We start from the raw sequence: 18,318 nt of genomic DNA on the forward strand, positions 1-18,318 counted from the left end.
TAGATAAACGTTTTTCAACAGGGAATTCAAGAACACCACAATCCAAGACAGTAATGAAGCAGGGAAATTTTTTTTTTTTTTAATTCTTCAAAATTTGGTATTTAATGTCTACTCTAAACACAGTAGTTAAAGCTTTGCTAGGTAGGATAAAAGGAGTTATCTTTGCACTGCTTGTCATTTCTTCTTGACTTTGTGGATGGGACACTATTCAAGCTCTACTTTTCTTCTGTTAGGCATATTAGAATTTCTCTGGGATGCAAGTGTAGTGTTTTCTTTATTTAGGTTTACAAAATACATGCTTATAGAAAATTAAAACATTATAGAAATATATAAAGCGGATCATTAAATTTCTGACACAATCTCTCACAAAGCCGTTGATAACAAGGTGGTGTTATTTTTCCAGTTTTTGTAGAGCACTAACAAGTTATTTTACAAGAATGCTTGCGTAACTTTTTTTTAAGTAACAGTAAAGTTAGATATCTTGCCATCATAGTCCAGTGACATTTCTCTCAATGGATACTTAAAATAAATTTTTGTGTGACGGTACCATAATCTATTAAATCAATCCCTTACTGAAGGGGTATCTAGGTTAGTTGTAATTATTGAAGAAAAAAGGGTGATGAACTTCCTTGTGTACAACTGTCAGATAATTCCTATTAGGCAGTTTCCTAGAAATGGAGTTACTGGGCCAAAGGGTTCAAGCATTTTCAATAAATCCCATAAAACTACAGGTAACATTTATACTCTCACATATAGCATGCAAAGCAGGGTACGTATAATTTGGAAATGCTCTCAAAATTATAGTGCAATATTTTAACTTGGAAAATTTTAAAAAATCAATGGTTTATAGCTGTGTTCTTTAAACTATAGAAGTCAATCTTTTGACTGATGGGGAATCAGGATCCCAAGGGGAGGATCTGTAAAACTTGGATTAGCAGAAAGCAGCATTGATATTAGAAACTTAAGTAACACTTTTCCATAAAATCTCCACCTATTAGTATCCTACTGCTTGTAGAATAAAACCCAAACTCAAAATGTGAGCTTTCCCCATTACAAGTCAGCCTTATTCCCCATTACCAACTACAGCAGAAAACTGCTTGTTCCAAGAGCTCACCACACACTTTCCCATCTCTGGTTTCACTCACTTTACACCTTCTCTTGCAACAGTCCTTTCCTTCTCCGTGCTCTCACCTCAAAGCTCAGCTCAAATGTCACCTACTCTGTGAATTCTTCCATAGTCCTCCTTGTGAAAAATTAATGGTCTTTTCCTATACTCCCCCCTTTCACTTGCACCTCTGTTATAGTACTTATGTAATAAGCTACAAAACTGGAAGTCCTGGAGGACAGACACATTTGTCTATTTCTTGAACAGCATCCAATGCAAAATTCTGAAGAACATGCACTCAATAACTGTTTGTAGAATACACATGTATAAGTTAAATTAAGACCTTAAATCCTTTAATTCCAAATTATCACAGATATTAGCTTTTAAAGGATTAAAAAAAAAAAAAACCTGCTCCTCTTGAAACATTCCTATTATAATAATCAGCTTTGTAAGTTAACAAAAAAAAGGAGTCTCCAATAAAACCACAAAACATTCTATCTTTAGAATAGGTATTATCAATGAACCTGCATATGCTAGATATCTGCCATCTTCTTAGGACTGCAAATTTTTTATTTCAGAAATAAAAACACAGGAGGGATGAGGGTGGAGGAGTATGGTGGACAGTTTATTACAAAATATAATGAAACAGCAATGATTCAAGCAAGTGAATTTCTGCTTTACATTCCTAGCCAGAGTACAAAGTGACTGGATACCCCTATCAAAGCCAAGCATAAAAAACAAAACAAAACAAAAAGCAAAAAAGAACCACCATGAAGACAATGCCACATTAAAATCTCTTCCTCTTAATAATTTCTGGTTTCCAACTGACTGGATGAGTTTCTTCTGTCTAAAAATAGAAAAGTAACATGTTAAATGATTATTAGCTTCATATTTAATAGACTTCCTTTCTAACAAAAACAAAGTATATACTCTAAATCATACCACTTGGCATTATACATTTAGCTTTTCTATAACAATTTTAAGAGTAGTTGACAAACTTTTTGGCATTCTCCATATCTCTCATAAATGGTGAATAGTTTCAACACACTTCAGTTTGTGGCATTTCATCTAAAATGAAACTGCTATTTAGATATTCTAGTAACACCGAAGCTTATGATTCTAGAATTAATTTACATAACCTGTTTATTTGCTGTTTCTTAGTGCCAAGATTTTCCCAATTACTTTAACAAGGAAAGTCAGAATAAAATTAAAACAATCTAATGATTTGTAGGCATCAATGAGAGCAATACAGAAATCCATGAACATTCTATACAAGATGACAAATACCTTAACACTATAAAGATTTTTTGTCCTTTATATGGAAATTCCAAAACTGGTATGGTTGATTTTATTTAAAAGTATATGTGAATTGCTCACGGGATGTATGCACCACTATGTGATGATACTGTCAGCCACTGATTGTATATACTCTGGCTGGCCTGTATGGTGTGTAAATATATCTCAATAAAATTGCAAAAAAAAAAAAAATTACATGTGAAACAGAAAACTTACCGCTGTATCATCCTCTCTGTACACTTTAATGGTTTTATCAGCTTCGGCTGTTAGTAGCCGGCTTTCCGACTGATCAAAAGCACAAGCAAATATTCCTGATTCACTGTCTAAAGACCCAGGTTGCACAGCTGCATGAACTCTCTGGAAATTATAGCCAGTCCTCCAGTCCCAAAGATGCATAGTGCCATTGTCAGCTTAAAGAGAAAAATCTGGTTAAACTTAGTATCTCTTCAACAGTTCAGTTTGACAAACATTTAGTAAGCACCAACCATTCGCCAAACACCATGGCAATAACTACAGTTATAAAGATATGTAAGACACAGGTACCCAAGCTTCTCTTAATATCGGTTTGTGTATTTTCATTCGTGCTTAATTTAGAATTTATCATAGGTCTCAGAAAGCATCACAAATTTGACATCCAACTTCAGAATACCAAACCAAACATTAGGCAATTCCCAGCCTAAATCTGTAACGTACTTCTATTACCTGGAAACTCAAAGATGGCTAAAATTATGAAATATACTATTTGAATTATGAATATGCATGAATGTACATATAACATCCAAACACCAGTAATCAGGTAAGTTCTGCTATAATACTTAGATGTGCTGGCTTAGACATTTTATAAATGTTTACTCATTCACTAGAAGAAAAAATGACATACTAAACACATTTATCTTAAAAATCTTATTTTACCTCCAGATACTAGCACTCCATCAGAATTCACTGTCAATGTATTAATAATAGCATTATGACCAGAAAGATTTTGAATAAAACTTCCATCAGGGAATTTCCACTGTTTTATGTTATCCGGAGAACCAGATGCAAATGTGTAACTGAAAAATTAAAAAGAATTAATGATACAATAAAACCAAGTTAAATAAAATGGTGGATTTTAGAAGGTTTTATAGTTGTAGTCTTGCATGTGTACTCATTGATCTATGTAGTTTCAGTAAAATATTTGTCATACCAAAAAATAAAAATATCAAAACATTTGTTCTAAGTTAAATCAGATTTTCAAATTATTTTAAACGTATTTTTAATTCTAGATTAATGTTTTATTCTTCTCTCATTTCCCCAATGTTCTGCACTAAGCTTTAGCAGTAAATGCAATGAACAAATGCATAACTTCACATAATCTGCAAGGAGTGATGCAATGGAGAGAGAAAAAAAGGAGTGAGGGGGAAAGGGAGTGAAAAAGACAGAGAGAGGAAGGAAGTAGAGAAAGAATAAAGGTAAGGAATAGGAAGGAACAGAGTGGACATGAATATGACCAAAAAAGTGTCAGGGGTGATCTAATACAACAAAACAGTAATTGTGATATTATGCTCCACCCTCTTTTGGATACCCAATAATTTTCATGGTTCCCACTGTTTGTTTCTTTTTCTATATTAACTTCCTCCTCAAGAATTAAACTATTCTATGTATATCACAGTGTCCAGTAACATTTATGTATAAAAACATCAAAACCAGCTGCTATTAGTATCCATTTTGACATGCAGTTTTATCCATGATTTATGTTATCTCATTTGACATTATTTTTCATTCTGTAGAGAATTTTCCTCATCTTATGCTGTTATTTCAGTACTATACCAAGAACTGGAGAAAGAAGAGAAGCTAATTAGGAAAATATACTTACTGTCTTGGATGTAAAACCACAGCCCTGACTGATTTTTTGTGATTTGTTAATGTGACTCTTGTTTTTCCAGCCACCAAATCCCATAATCGTATTGTAGTGTCATGGCTTCCTGTAACGAATACACATACACATACACGCATACCCCAAAACACATACCAGGAAAAAGAATGCACAAGTTAAATACAATAAAATATGAAGCAGCTTTCCATAGACACATACATACTAAACACACATCATGTTACGTCTGGGCTAGTTTCTTTATGGTTCCAAAATTCTAGGTTCATTTTAAATTTAATTCTTAAAACAATATAATACAAGGTTTAATGCAATGCCAATCACGCAGGCAGAACAAATGTAAATATCAAATAAAACAAGTAAGTCACTTTATTCCCTAGTGAAGGGGAAGGAAAAAAACCCAGTGAACTTTTAGTTAATAAAGTACATCAAGGGAAGGAATTATTTCCTAGTCTTAAAGTAAAGATCCATTGTTATTAGTCTTCTTTTAAGAAAAATAAGACTCAATACCAGCTCTAAAGGTTTTTCATATCAGGGTATTTTGTCTTTTAACTGCAATTTCCTTGACTAAGCTTTATACTATACTATAAAGCAATGCTTAATTTTCTCTAAAAGCACCGTATTCTAGTCAGAACTTACAAGATACTCTGTGTGACGTACTCAATGATACATAAAAAGTAAAAGATAAAAACAATTGAATGATGTTTGACCAGGAAAAATTTCCAATGCTCATGATCCAAATATTTAATAATGTCACAGAAACACTTTAAACACAATACAAAGAGTCATAATGAATATTAAAGTTTATGTATAATCATAATACATTCTGATATGAATATACTGTAACCTTGGAAAGTCATACCAGTAATAATTTGTGGTTCTGCAGCTTGACACCTCACTGTAGCAACTGCATTTGTATGTCCAGATAATGTGTGGACACTAGCTTTAGTTCTCACATCCCAAATCTGTAAAAACACAACAGACATACCATCAGAGTATATATATTAATATTTCAGGCACATAACTGGATCAGTTTAAGGCTGGCAATGCATTAGACAAGACTCTGAATATAATGAAGAAAGTGCATAAATGAAAGATAATGATTTTTCAGCTAGATGGAGAATATGAAGACAGGAGACAACTGATGGGAAAAAAAAAAAGCTGAAGGATCGGAGGAATGAAAGCCTAAGAACTAGTATGTTGGGAGTACTGAATGAAAGAGCTAACAGACAGTAGTTGCGGGGAAAGAATGAAACATGAGTGTCACATTTCAGAGATAGGAGACTCCCAACAACAAACATGGTGAGGCCATAAGACTGAGGACTAAAATGTACAGATCAAGAAACTGAGGGACTATGGTATCGAAGGGTCAAGACAACTTTCTTTAATTTGGTATCAAACAGTTATGACTCCAATATCAACTCTGCAAACTACAAGACGTAATATTTACAGACAAACACACAGCTCTATCCCATTTACCCGTGCAGTTGAATCTCTACTACAGGTTACCAGCACATCAATTGTCGGGTGCAAATCCAAACCATACACTGCACTTAGATGTCCATGATAGTGCCTTATAACCTAAAGAGAAAGCAGGAAAGGTAAATTTCCTATAATTAGAAAGATAAACAATGGCTCAGAACGTTTTAAATCCTTAACTCCAAGCTTACCTTATTATATTCAAGATCCCAGCATTTTACTTGTTTGTCTTCTCCACAAGAGAACAAGTATGGGCTCCTTGCGCTCACTATCACACCACGCACTGTACTAATATGCCCAGTCAACGACAGTTTTAATTTGCCACTAGCAAGGTCCCAGATCTGCAAAGACAATTCAATTTTTATTTCTGTTGGTTACCCCAAAGCAAAATTTTAGACACTTGATGTTAAAATTAAGTCTTCCCAACTCAAATAAAAGGAGGAGGGAAGAATTAAAAGACATACTCAAACTGGGAAAATATTTGCAAGAAATGACAAAAGGTTAATATTCTTAATATATAAAGGATAACACCGATAATAAAAGAACGAAGACAGAAAGTACTAAATTAGCCAAAAATGGCAACAAGTTAAAACCCTGAAAGTGGCAAATAAAGAACTGAAAAAAGTTCAACCTCACTAGAAATTTTATATAGTTTTTTTAAAAAGATTAGATACCCACTTTTCCTTATCATATGAGTAGATATTTTAAAGGGGATACATGACCAATATGCTTTTGGATCCTCTCATACACTACAAGCAACAATTCATCCATTTTAGAATATAATTTGTACTTTGGGTATCAGCCTTAAAAATAACGGTCCCATTAATTCCATTTCTGGGAAATCTATCTTAAAAGAAAAAACTTCATTCACAAAGATTAATTATAGCATTCTTGTCATAGTGAAATCAGAAAACAACTTTAATGTCCAACAACAGGAAAGTAGATTATAGAAAAGCAAAATGATATGCAACCTTTTAAGCAAATTTTTCACACGTACATGCCTTTGAGCAAGCTACAAAATTACATATCAAACATGATTTTTAAAAATTACACATTTGCACACAGGCCAAATAAAGCTTAGAAGGAAATGTATTCACACATATGCACAGAAATAAATACTAAAAAGAAAGTCATCCAAATATGTAACAGTGGTAGGACTGCAGTTGAGTCTAGGATCTTCTATAGTTCTCAATATTTCTATATTTTCCATAAATAAGCTATAATTCTATAGCCAGAGGAAAAAAAGAAAGCTTAAGTTATCAAGGAATTAGTGGGAGGTAGTCAACATTTACAATTTGGAAACGTTGTTTAAATATCACTTTCAAACAGATATTTATTTGGAAATCTTAACTGGCCTAAGACAATAAAATTTACTCTAGTTTCAGATCTAAGAAATCAGAAGAACTGCAACAGCAATTCTCACAAGAAATAACTCACAACAGATTAAACTTACATGGCAAACACAAAATTATGTTGATTTTTTGTTTTCCTTCTTTATTACCTTTATAGTTCTGTCAGCAGATCCAGTAACAAACCACTGATTGCCAGGTTCCACAGCAATGCAACGAACCCAGCCAAGATGCCCACTAATAACCTGTAGGAAGAAAAAGGAGAAGGTGCAGACTCACCAACACACAAGTTAAAATTTGTTCACTTTAACACCACCAGAGTTTGAACTACCCTCCCCAAGTCTTCAAATTATACATTTATAAGATTATCTGGCAGTTAGATTTTAGAATAAATATTAAATCATTTTCAAATGGACGAACAGATATACAAACTATGGTATAGCTACACAATGGCCTACTACTCAGCAATAAAACAGAATATATTAACAATACATGTAACAACTTTGATGAATTTCAAAGGCATTAAGCTGAGTGAACAAAGCCAGTCTTGAAAGTTTAAATACTGTATGATTCCATTCACATGACAGAGTCAGAAAGAACACAATAGTGATGAGAAATATATCAGTGGTTCGCAAGGGTGGGGAGGAAATAGCATAAGGGTGTTTTATGAGGTGATGAAACTACTAAATGATTGTGGTAGCAGTTACTCAAATCTACATACAGTTGTTAAAATTCATTAGAACTGTATACCCAAAAAAATTTTTAAAACAGACTATTTTGCCATGTATTTCAAAAAGTAGTTATATAAATATATATATGTATACACACATAAAATCACATGTAACTATACTTTTCCTGCTATGTATATATTTTTATTTTAGATTTGGCGCATTTTGAATCATTTGACTGACAACAATTGAAGAGATAATTGTTAAGTCCCAAGAAATTTTTTTATGTTTTTATTCCCCTCAGCCTTCACATTAAACGTCTCAAATGCTTTCCTAAATTTACTTCGATTCACCACATTTACTAACCTTCTATCAATATTTTATACTGTATTTTACATAAAATACAAGTATAGCTTTTAGTTAAGCCGTTTCCTTCCCAAGATCTCTTTTAAGATAGTGCCTAAACCCCTTCCCATCCCACCTCAGATCGCTCTCCCATTTCTCATATTCACTTCTTCTCCACCTCAGTGTTGTCAAATGGGAATCCATCGTTCTTTGCACAGTGGAACAACTAGGAACAACTTACCCGGTAGAGTTTCCAAGGTGGGTGCCACTGGGGTTTTGGCATTGTGGGGGCTTTTTTGGCCATCAGTGCAGAGTTCTTGGTATTACCAGTCTCCATAATAACCTAGACAGGGAACAGATTACATTACCATTTAAGATAATGTCATTTAAGATGTCAAGTTATTAATTTAAAAATTGGAAACTGAAACAGGAGATTCATGAAAACTTTATTTTCCCTTAAATAGGTGAAGTGGAAAGGACATTTTCACTTCATAATTTTTTTTTGTAATTGGAAAATGAGTCTGAGACTTCTAAAAAGAACTGCATTCTCTGTATGCTAATTTTAATTTTAAAAAGCAATTTTAAAACCTCAGAAACAGAATAGCAGAGTGGTTAACAGCACAGATAATTGTGTACTGCTTCAAATCCCAGCTCTCCCAATTACTAGCTGATTGACCTTGCATAAAAATTATATAACCTCTCTGTGCCCCAGTTTCTTCATCTGCAAAACTGAAATAATAGTGCCTATCTCATAGGGTTATTATGAAGATTAAGAGCTAATCCATGTAAAGAACAGTGTGTAGCAAGTAGTAAATGCTCCATGTAAGCTCCTATTACTTATTTAAGTCATTGTAAGTATAAAAATGCCACTGCCTTTGTCATCATTTTTTAACATTTTTGATTTAATATAGCAAAGGTGACTGATAGCATCTTCTATTTATCTTCTAGCACAACAGTGTTACCATCTACCCATCAAAACAAATAGTTAAATCTATACTCTGCCAGGCAACTAGTAATAGCACTGAGGATACAGTGAAAATAAAACAAACGGCCTGCCCTTAAGAAGCTTATATTACATTCTCTTAAGGAGGCAAAAGGCCTAGGAACGGAGGTAAAAGTAAGAAATGAGATATGATAGCTACAAATTCATGTACTTTATTATAAAGACAAGTCAGTTGCACAATAAACTGGGGGAGTCAAGTCCACACGTATTTAAAGTGACAGTATAATAAAATGGATTGCATATTTTCTTTCAGTGTATTCTTTCTATAATGACTGTCACTAATAATAAGAGCAGCTGCCATTTATTTACAAATAAACATGTAATTCTAAATGCTCATTTATAAGACACTAGTTATACAGCCTATGAATATTACAGTACTAATAGCAATCAACTCTATAAAAATCAACTCAAAGTTTAGTAAAAAAGACTCATATATCTAACACTTACTAACCTAAGTTCCTGGATAATACTACTTCTATTTTTAATAGCGGCTAAGAAATAACAGCAGTATCACATTATTTTCATTAAAGAAATGGACAAGAATTAAAATACCCTAAATTAATGGAATTTTAAATTCCAAAAAGCATATCAAGTCATAACAACTCAAGTTTTAGGGCTGTGAAATATGAATGACTACCCCAGGCTCCATGTATTTTAACAATCCCAAAGAAAGTGTCTGCTTCTTTAATATTTTAAAGATTTTTGGGATAAAGAGAAGTGGGGTGACGTCCCGAAAGTCAGAGACATGTAGCAGTATTTGACACAGAGAAACTTACTGAAGTCATCACTGCAGGCTGAGAACGATCAGAAGCCCCAGGGTGTCGATATTCATTTCCACCAGGTGCAGTACGATTTGCATCAACCCTGAGGCAAAAGAAACACCACATTCTAAGTAACTAATGCCTGCATTCACATATTCTGCAGAACCAACTCTTTATTTTAAATTTGTGTAAGCCTTGATAAAGAAAAATGTCGTATAATTCATAACAAAGAAACATATTTTAAAAAGAGAGACAATGTGAACAGCAAAATATGCATTCAAAATCTTTGTAATTAGAAGCATAAAACTATTTCATACCTGGCCTGAGAAGAAGGTAATGCCACAGCTAAGGATTGTGCAGCTGATTCACTCGGCATTCTTTGGATTTTAGTATCGGCTGTCAAAGCAACCCCTATTAAAATAAAATAAAATAAATCAATTCATTGTAGTAGCTTTTTCACTAACATACATTTAAATAAAATTCAGGAAGAATGTGTTAGCCAAAAAGGTAATGAAGATGATCTCCAGGTGGTATACTACAAAAATTTTGATTATGTTTTGTTTATCTTCTGTTTCTAAGTTTTTTTTACAATAAACATGCATTAATTAATGACAAACTTAATAGATAATGACTGTTAACATATAACTCAATTTTCATCTGATCACAAGCAGCATGGTATTAAAGTCGCCCAAGAGAGTAGAGTTAAATTTCTATCATCTTAGGACATTACCTTCAGATGTAAAAATAAGCAGTTCCCCAAACAGAACAGAATGGTTCCAAGAGTGAAAGTAAATCACTAAAACAAAAGTACCGAATTCACCTGTACTTTCTATATGGTGGATCCTGACCTTTAAAATTACTAGAACCTAGCTATCTGAACTTTTTTGTCCTCTACCCTGTTATACTGGTCACTGCATTTGTGTGCAACTCCCTGACCCTCCAACACACACATACTCAGGACACTTTTCTATAATACCTGCTTCTACACCAACATCTCTATCACTTTATTAAGCTTACCGATATGAACATATTTATCTCAACCACCAGTTTATAAGCTTGCCTAGGCCCCAACCAGTCTTAATATCTTTGAATCCCTAGAATAGTACCTAAAAAAATATAGTTGCTTAAGAGTGGCCGCTGAATGAACCCGTGTGATATATTAGTTAATTATCATCTAAAAAGCTATGCCTGGATACCTGGCATAGCTTTTGAGTTTATCCTGTATCTTACAGGCAGGAAAAATTGGATTATTGGCTCATTCATAGAAATATATGTGTCAATAAGGCATTTTCAATATGCAACAGCTTACTTACCAGGCCCTGGTGGATATGGATGTGTACCTGTCACCAAATATTCAACTTCTTGACCTAAAAAAAAAACAAATTAACAAAAGAGGTATCATCAGTGGTGAATTTCTGATATGAATCAAATAATAATATTAAGCAATCAAGTGGATTTCTCAAATTATCCCAACTAAACTCAACTCATAAATAAGAAACTAATCTTTGTTTTAATCTCTGAAGAGCTATTTTCTTGTTCTCTTCCTGATATGAGGTCAAGTAAGAATGGGCATTGGCTATAAACTAACAGTGCACGGAGTATCAGGCTGTCAAGTGACCATCCATTCTGGCTTTTCAACCAAGCAAATGTCTTCCCTGTGGAATCTTGGCTATATTCATGTCAATTTTCAGCTATATTATATATCATCTTACTAAACTATAGCCAAGAAATATAGTCACCCAGAGTTTAGGAATAGTCTCTGAATTTTTCCTTGTCTCCACTGTGACCTTTGCTACATCCTAAGAATTTCTCCTGTTATTCTACCATCTATACTTCCTATAAGAAAGAAGCAATCAACCAATACTTTCATTCACTACTTCCGTGAGGAAATCAAGATTTCCATTATACTACTGGTATAGCTGTACTGTATGGTTTCAATTAGTCCTTTTAGGAGAGGCACTAATAAGGCATTTTATTTTATTTCCTATTTTAAAAATTCACATGTAAGTCCTGACATTTCTGATAATGCCATACTCACCCTGATTGGCAGGATATTGTTTATGACCATATGAATCTGCTGCACTTGGAGGGCCCTTCTCTTTAAAATTTTCTTTCAAAGTAGGCATATGCAACACAGGACCATATTCATTACGAAGCTTGATTGCCATTTTTTGTTTGTGACTATTTAAAAAGTATAAACATAAGAGTGCATTTTAAAATTCACCAACGCAAATGTTTATAGCTAGCTTGGGAACAAGTACGTAAAAAACTCATTTACTTTTGCTCAGAATTCACCACATAACATCCATTAAGTCTAAGTAATATTTAAGCTTATTACCAACTAAATACAAAATAGAAAACCTTTCAGGATGAGTTATCAAGAGTCCAAATGATTTAAAGATACAGAAACAAACATGTCCTTTTAAAAAAATTGAAGTCAACATATTTTCCTTCAAATTCTGATTAAATTATAGTAAAAAGCTTCTGTAGCAACCTTTACTGAATTTATATGAAAAAGTATTTTAAAAGAAATGCACTTACATTATTTTTAAGCATAGATTAAATATACATGCTTGTTTGAGGGATTAAGTAGAAGATTTTATAAAAGAAAGTAAAGGACAAAGAAGGAACACTGCACATATGCAATCCCATACTGGAGCTACAGACGACATCACTCAAAAAATCTTCATCATACTACTAAGAAAGGTGTAATTTTAGCTCAGCAAAGCTCTGAGAATAGCAGGAGGCTGAAAACACAAAGTAATTGATTATAAAGAAAATACCTAAAAGGGACTCTCATAATTACTGGATATTTGTGAGATCCAATTAATTAATGGGGTTTTTACTATAAAGGTCAAAAAAAAAATTAAATCAGCTTAATTTATGCCCTCATTATTGGATATTCTATGAGTATGCAAATTACTAACTAACTTTCAAAGGATTAAATAGTTCCTCTTTCCCAGCCCTCTTCCCTCAATATTTGAAGTTTAAATATTCTAACACTGAAAAAGAACTACACCTACCTTTCTTCATCCAAAGGCACAGGTTTTCCATTATCTGCTACAAACATGTCATGGGTCCTCTTCAATGACCTAAACACAAGTGTGTGCACAGAATGTTTCTGCACCTCCTAGAAAGACAAATGGCACTTACACATTCCAGCCACAAATTACACATATCATAACCTAAATTAAAGTCATATTAGTTACACACTTTACGTTTAAATATGTAAAAAGCTGTTTACCACTCACCACAGCTATCTTTAGCAAGGTACAGGAGTCAACTCCAGAGGAGAGAAGGAAGCTCCTCTTTGGCCAGGGCCCCATGGTATACCAACTAAGTAATGCTTGAGATTAACCATTTATTCAATAAATATTTACTGAGTGCATATGTGTATGGCAGGTATTGTGCTAGAATGTAACCACCGAATGATGAAAAAACAGTCATGGTCCCCATGTTAAACAAGAAATAAATAAAAATAAGCAAAGTAACTCCCCATTTTGATAAGTACCCTGGAGGAAACAAGCAAGAGGCTTAATCATAGAAGGGAGGAAATAAAAAATACTTGATGTAGGATAGTTAGAGAAGATCTCTCCGAGGTGATATTCAAGCAGAGAGGGAGTTAGCCTTGCACAAAGTTCAGGTAAGAGCAGTCTTGGCAGAGAGAAACTTCACGTACAAAAATATTCAGTAACTGAAACAATGCCAGGAACTGCAGCACAGTTGTGTATGTTGGGAAGGAGGGTGGGTTGTGGTGCAAGATGAGGCTGCAAGGGAAGACAAGGTCCATATCGGGTAAGGTCTTCTAGACCATTGCAGAAGTCAAGACTTTTGTTCTACTTGAAACATAAGGTCACTTAAGGTTTCCAATTTATGGTTTAAACAGATCAATTTACAGGGCAATAAAAATGGAAGCAGGGAGAAAAGCTGAGAACTAATGCACTAGTCCAAGCAAAAGACGATGTCAGTCTGTGACTGCAGTGGCTATGGAGAAGGTTGAATGGAGTCAACAAATATTTCTGAGATAAGATGAATAAGACCTGCTAAAAGCACGATTGCTCAAGGTAAGAAAAGATGCAAAAACTCAACAACAGCAGGTTTTCATGGAGGAAGAGCCGGGATACGAAACGAATTGAACTCAGAAGCGAAGATTGTCAGTTTTGGGGGAAGAGAATCACTGACACTACACCTAAGGCGACATGCCCCAGTGGTCGAACATCAACAGAAGCCCCGCCTCCGAGGACAGTGCCCAGCTCACAAGGGCCAAGGGGACTTGGAGAGATTATCTCAGGCTTCCCGCCCGCTCGGAACTTCAAACTCGTGCTCTCCTACGGCCTCTCTTACTCCGCGAGAACCTTAAAAAGAGACCACCCGGCCTCGGCCAAACAGCTTTCCCTTGCCTCACGACTCCCAGCATCCTTGAAACCCCAAGCCCGCCATCAAAAAAAACAAAACAAAACAAAAAAACAGTCCAGAGTCAAATTACCCCTGTCCTTTTTAGTGTCTCTTTACCTCGACCATGATGCAGCCGCGTATCCCAACCCTCAGGCAGCAAAGGAACACTAAACACCACCGCAGAAACCGCCGCCACAACTCAGCAGTTCCTTCCGTAGTCTGGCGCCCTGGCGCCGGATATGACGTAATCCTCGCGCACGCAAATGGTCGCCGCTGGCCTTCTGGGGCACAAGGGGCGGGCCTTTCTCTTCGGGACCGCCTCTAGGGGCGGGGTGTTGGGACTGAGGACCCCTGGCTTCTCGAGGCGTCTGGTTGGAAGCTCTCTCTCCCCCTTGAATGAGAAATCTTGAATTGAGGATGTTTTTTAATTTACTCGCAGCGTTAAAATGTTTTGCTTTGGAGCTGTGGTTGTTTGCGCTGTATTGCCCGGCAACTAATTGCTTTTTATTCAGAGAACTTGAGAAATCGCTTCTAGGGAGGGTCTGGAGAGCGAGCCCTCCCAGGGGGTGCTATGGCTCTTCCACGGTCTCGCCCTCTTTGGGCGGTCGCCTCTGCGCTTTGTGTCGCCTAGTTCCACTACCTGGCTGGTGCCATAACTCACCGTGTAGCCCTAGTGCCTGAAACAATTACTTTTAGTCCATTAAATTTTATTGTGGGAATGCTGCTGAATAATTGTTGCTGTTTGATAAATTATTACAAGGGTGATATGCAAAGGAATTTTGTTTTAACAGCTATGGTAAAACCCCAAATTTATTTTCTGCTCCATAAATAAATTTTTTAAATCTCTCAAAGCTATAAAACCTTTGGCTGTTTTCTACTAGTCTGTTGATTAATGCAACTTCGACAAGACCAGGGACAGCTTCCCAAAGCTGTTGGAAGAACTGGATACTATAACTTTTTATTTATACAAATCCTGGTGCCACAGTATTGTTATTTTGTTTTCTACCCAGGTAAAATCTGTGCTTTATGATCAATCCTGCTCAATTATTTTTCTGTCTAAGAAGAAAAATTGATGGAGTGGAGCATTTGCAAATTTAGACAGACATTTCAGTGATTCTGCTTCTTTTTTAACCATTATCAGTTCTGTTGATCCTATCATCAGAGCATACTGCATATACTTTGAGAAGAAAAAAAGAAACGAGTAAGAGTCTAACAATATGAGTCAGTAACAGTTTCAAAATTCATTAATTTTTAATTCACTAAAAGTGTTAAGTTTAGATTTTTACTTGAAAAACTTTACTTGAGTGTAAGTTTAAGCCTAAAACATTTTTTGTAAAAATAGCAACGGATGATGGGTCTTGCAAGGATATTCTATAATTATAAAAAATATACTTGGGAAGTTAAATCTTATAGATATTATAGATTGTAATAACTATACAAAAGAACATGATTTTAAATGGTTATACAACTATAAAAACATAAGCAAGATTCTAATCTTTATGGCAAAGTCTGGTTGGGCCTATTAAGTTGTAGATATTTAATCATCCTGTAAATGCTTAATCTGTAATCCCAAGTTTATAAAAACATTTTAGTGATTGAGGCAATTAGCACTAGATTATGCTCATTTTAAAAAGCTTTCTTGAATCTACAGAATTATTTCATCCACTTGAAAGTTTATTTTAGAAAGATACTGTTCAAGTGATCCTATTATCTAGCTCCGGGAATTCATGAATTACCTGCAATTGTATGCAAATTCTGTATTTATATAAGAACCTGAATTTTTCTCTGTTGAAGGGATCTATAGGTTTCTTAGAATTCATGAAGGATTTCAGGATTTGGAAAACGTTAAACCCTATCCCAGCTGAAATCCAGAGCTGCCTTATTTGAGCAGTAGGTGTCACTGCTGCTCTTTATAAGGGCTCAGAGAGGTTTCCTTAGAACAGAAATTAGTGAATAATTTAATAATGTAAATACAAATATTAAGTCTGTTTGTGTGTGACTGATAGAATGAATTTTAAGGAAAGCCTAGCTAATTGGTTTCTTTACTTAACAGTACTAAAGATCTCTTCATTCTCCTTCAAATGTTTGGATTCTTTGTTCTTGGGCAGTGGGAGAAGTTCCCTTCCATATAAATATGAGTGCCGTTTCTTCAGCTTTTTATCAGATTTGGGGGTGAAGGGGAAAGGGTGGTTTCCTACTCTTACACACATAAAATGATGAATATTACTATTTCTGCTTCCTGTTTTTCTCAGCTTAGAGAGCTAAATATATAATGTTTGCTAGATACTACTCGCTTTCTATACATGTATTCTTTAGAGTTGTCTTGGTCAGTATATCCTTCTTCCTTTGAACTGCAGATTTTAAAGTATTTGCTACTTCAAAAGAGAGGAATGGGGGGGCTATCATTTCCTGTTTGAACCCTGAGGATAGAACCTGTGAGAATTAATACATGGACATTTCCTCCAGCAATTTCGTCTTTAATTGTTCTCAGAATGCCAAGAATGGGCCTAATGCTGAGATAGTGTTAGCAGGTGCATTTTGGTGCTCAGTTTAGAGGAAAGCTTCTGGGAGAGTATGAGACAATGAGAGAGCTATTGTTTCAATTAATGCCTGGGGAGGCCTGGGGAATAATTTGATTGCACTGTCAGTTATAAATATCTTAGCAAGGTGGTGTGTATGTGTGTGTGTGAGAGAGAGAGAGATGGGGGTGGGGAGAAGGGGGATTGAGAAAAGAAGTAGTGAAGTGCTGCTTATCACAATTCCACCTTCCTCTACTTTAATGAGTCCCATCCCATGTCACAAACACAAGTGTCAATACTGGACATGTGACTCTCATAGTTTATCTTTGAGTTTCTATTTTGTAGAAATATTGTCATTGTTTACAAAATAAATAACAATGTGACATTTATAGTTTCCTTCACTGAATTCACATACTTTAGGTTTGATGGTAATATCTGCTTAATTATCTTTATCCCAGTCAACTTAGAGTTTATGGAATGATGTTCACTATCACATACCCAGCATCTAGTCGATTGTCAACATATGTTGAATGAATGAATAAGCAAGCCATTAAGTTTTAGACAGCCAAATTTGGGAATGGGAGGCATTGAGACCTTAATTCAGTTGTGAATTTGAAGCTATTAATTTTTTTTTTTTGGTTTGTTTCCTTCTGATGTTTTTATATGCCAAATATGAACATTTTAAAAAGCTTTGGTGATAAATATGCTATACATAATGTTGTGAAGTCTTTTTAGGTAAGGAATATACTGTGGCTTAACATCATTGCTCACCAGGGAAATGCAAATTAAAACTACAAGAAGAGACCGCTATATACCTACCAGAATGGCTAAAATTAAAAAGACTGACAATGCCAAGTGTTGACAAAGATATGGAGCAAATGGAACTCTTTTATACCTTGCTAGTGGAAGTACAAAATGTTTCAACCACTTTGAAAACTGTCCGGCAGTGTGCCGGTTTGAATGTATTGTGTCCCCCAAATGCCATTGTCTTTGTAGTTTTGTGGGGCAGACGTTTTGGTGATGGTTGGATTTGCTTGGAATGTGCCCCACCCAGCTGTGGGTAGTGATTCTGATGAGATGTTCCCATGGAGGCATGGCCCTGCCCATTCAGGGTGGGCCTTGATCGATGGAGCTATATAAATGAGCTGACTCGGGGGAGAGGGAACTGAGAGCAGCTGGGAGTGATGTTTTGAAGAGGAGCAAGCTTGCTAGAGAGGAACGTCCTGGGAGAAAGGCGTTTTGAGGCCGGAGCTTTGGAGCAGACGCCAGCTGCCTTCCTAGCTAGCAGAGGTTTTCCGGACGCCATTGGCCATCTCCGGTGAAGGTACCCGATTGCTGAGGTGTTACCTTGGACGCTTTGTGGCCTTAAGACTGTAACTGTGTAGTGAAATAAACCCCCGTTTTATAAAAGCCTATCCATCTCTGGTGTTTTGCATTCTGCAGCATTAGCAAACTAGGACAGGCAGTATCTTCTAAATTTAAACTTATGCCTGCCACATGACCAGTAATTCCATTCCTAGGTATGTTC

General features: G+C 35.3%; 1 protein-coding gene across 2 annotated transcripts; it reads right to left on the reverse strand.

Moving 5' to 3' along the window:
• Positions 1-1,709: 1,709 nt before the first annotated feature.
• On the reverse strand, positions 1,710-14,496 carry PLRG1 (pleiotropic regulator 1). 2 transcript variants are annotated; one of them, XM_037830863.1, is made up of 15 exons: positions 14,389-14,496; positions 12,900-13,006; positions 11,915-12,057; positions 11,190-11,243; positions 10,194-10,287; positions 9,892-9,979; positions 8,354-8,455; positions 7,252-7,344; positions 5,942-6,091; positions 5,751-5,852; positions 5,134-5,236; positions 4,257-4,365; positions 3,314-3,453; positions 2,618-2,811; positions 1,710-1,952 (listed from the first exon to the last, which is right to left on the reverse strand). In XM_037830863.1, the coding sequence occupies exons 1-15, from the start codon at positions 14,395-14,397 to the stop codon at positions 1,893-1,895; spliced, it is 1,548 nt and encodes a 515-aa protein (XP_037686791.1). In that variant the 5' UTR covers positions 14,398-14,496; the 3' UTR covers positions 1,710-1,892. The 2 variants fall into 2 exon arrangements, with proteins under 2 accessions (XP_037686791.1, XP_037686793.1); XM_037830865.1 differs by having other exon boundaries at positions 12,900-12,968; positions 14,389-14,463.
• Positions 14,497-18,318: the final 3,822 nt, after the last annotated feature.

Source organism: Choloepus didactylus, chromosome 3 (assembly GCF_015220235.1).
Source record: "Choloepus didactylus isolate mChoDid1 chromosome 3, mChoDid1.pri, whole genome shotgun sequence".
Taxonomy (NCBI): domain Eukaryota; kingdom Metazoa; phylum Chordata; class Mammalia; order Pilosa; family Megalonychidae; genus Choloepus; species Choloepus didactylus.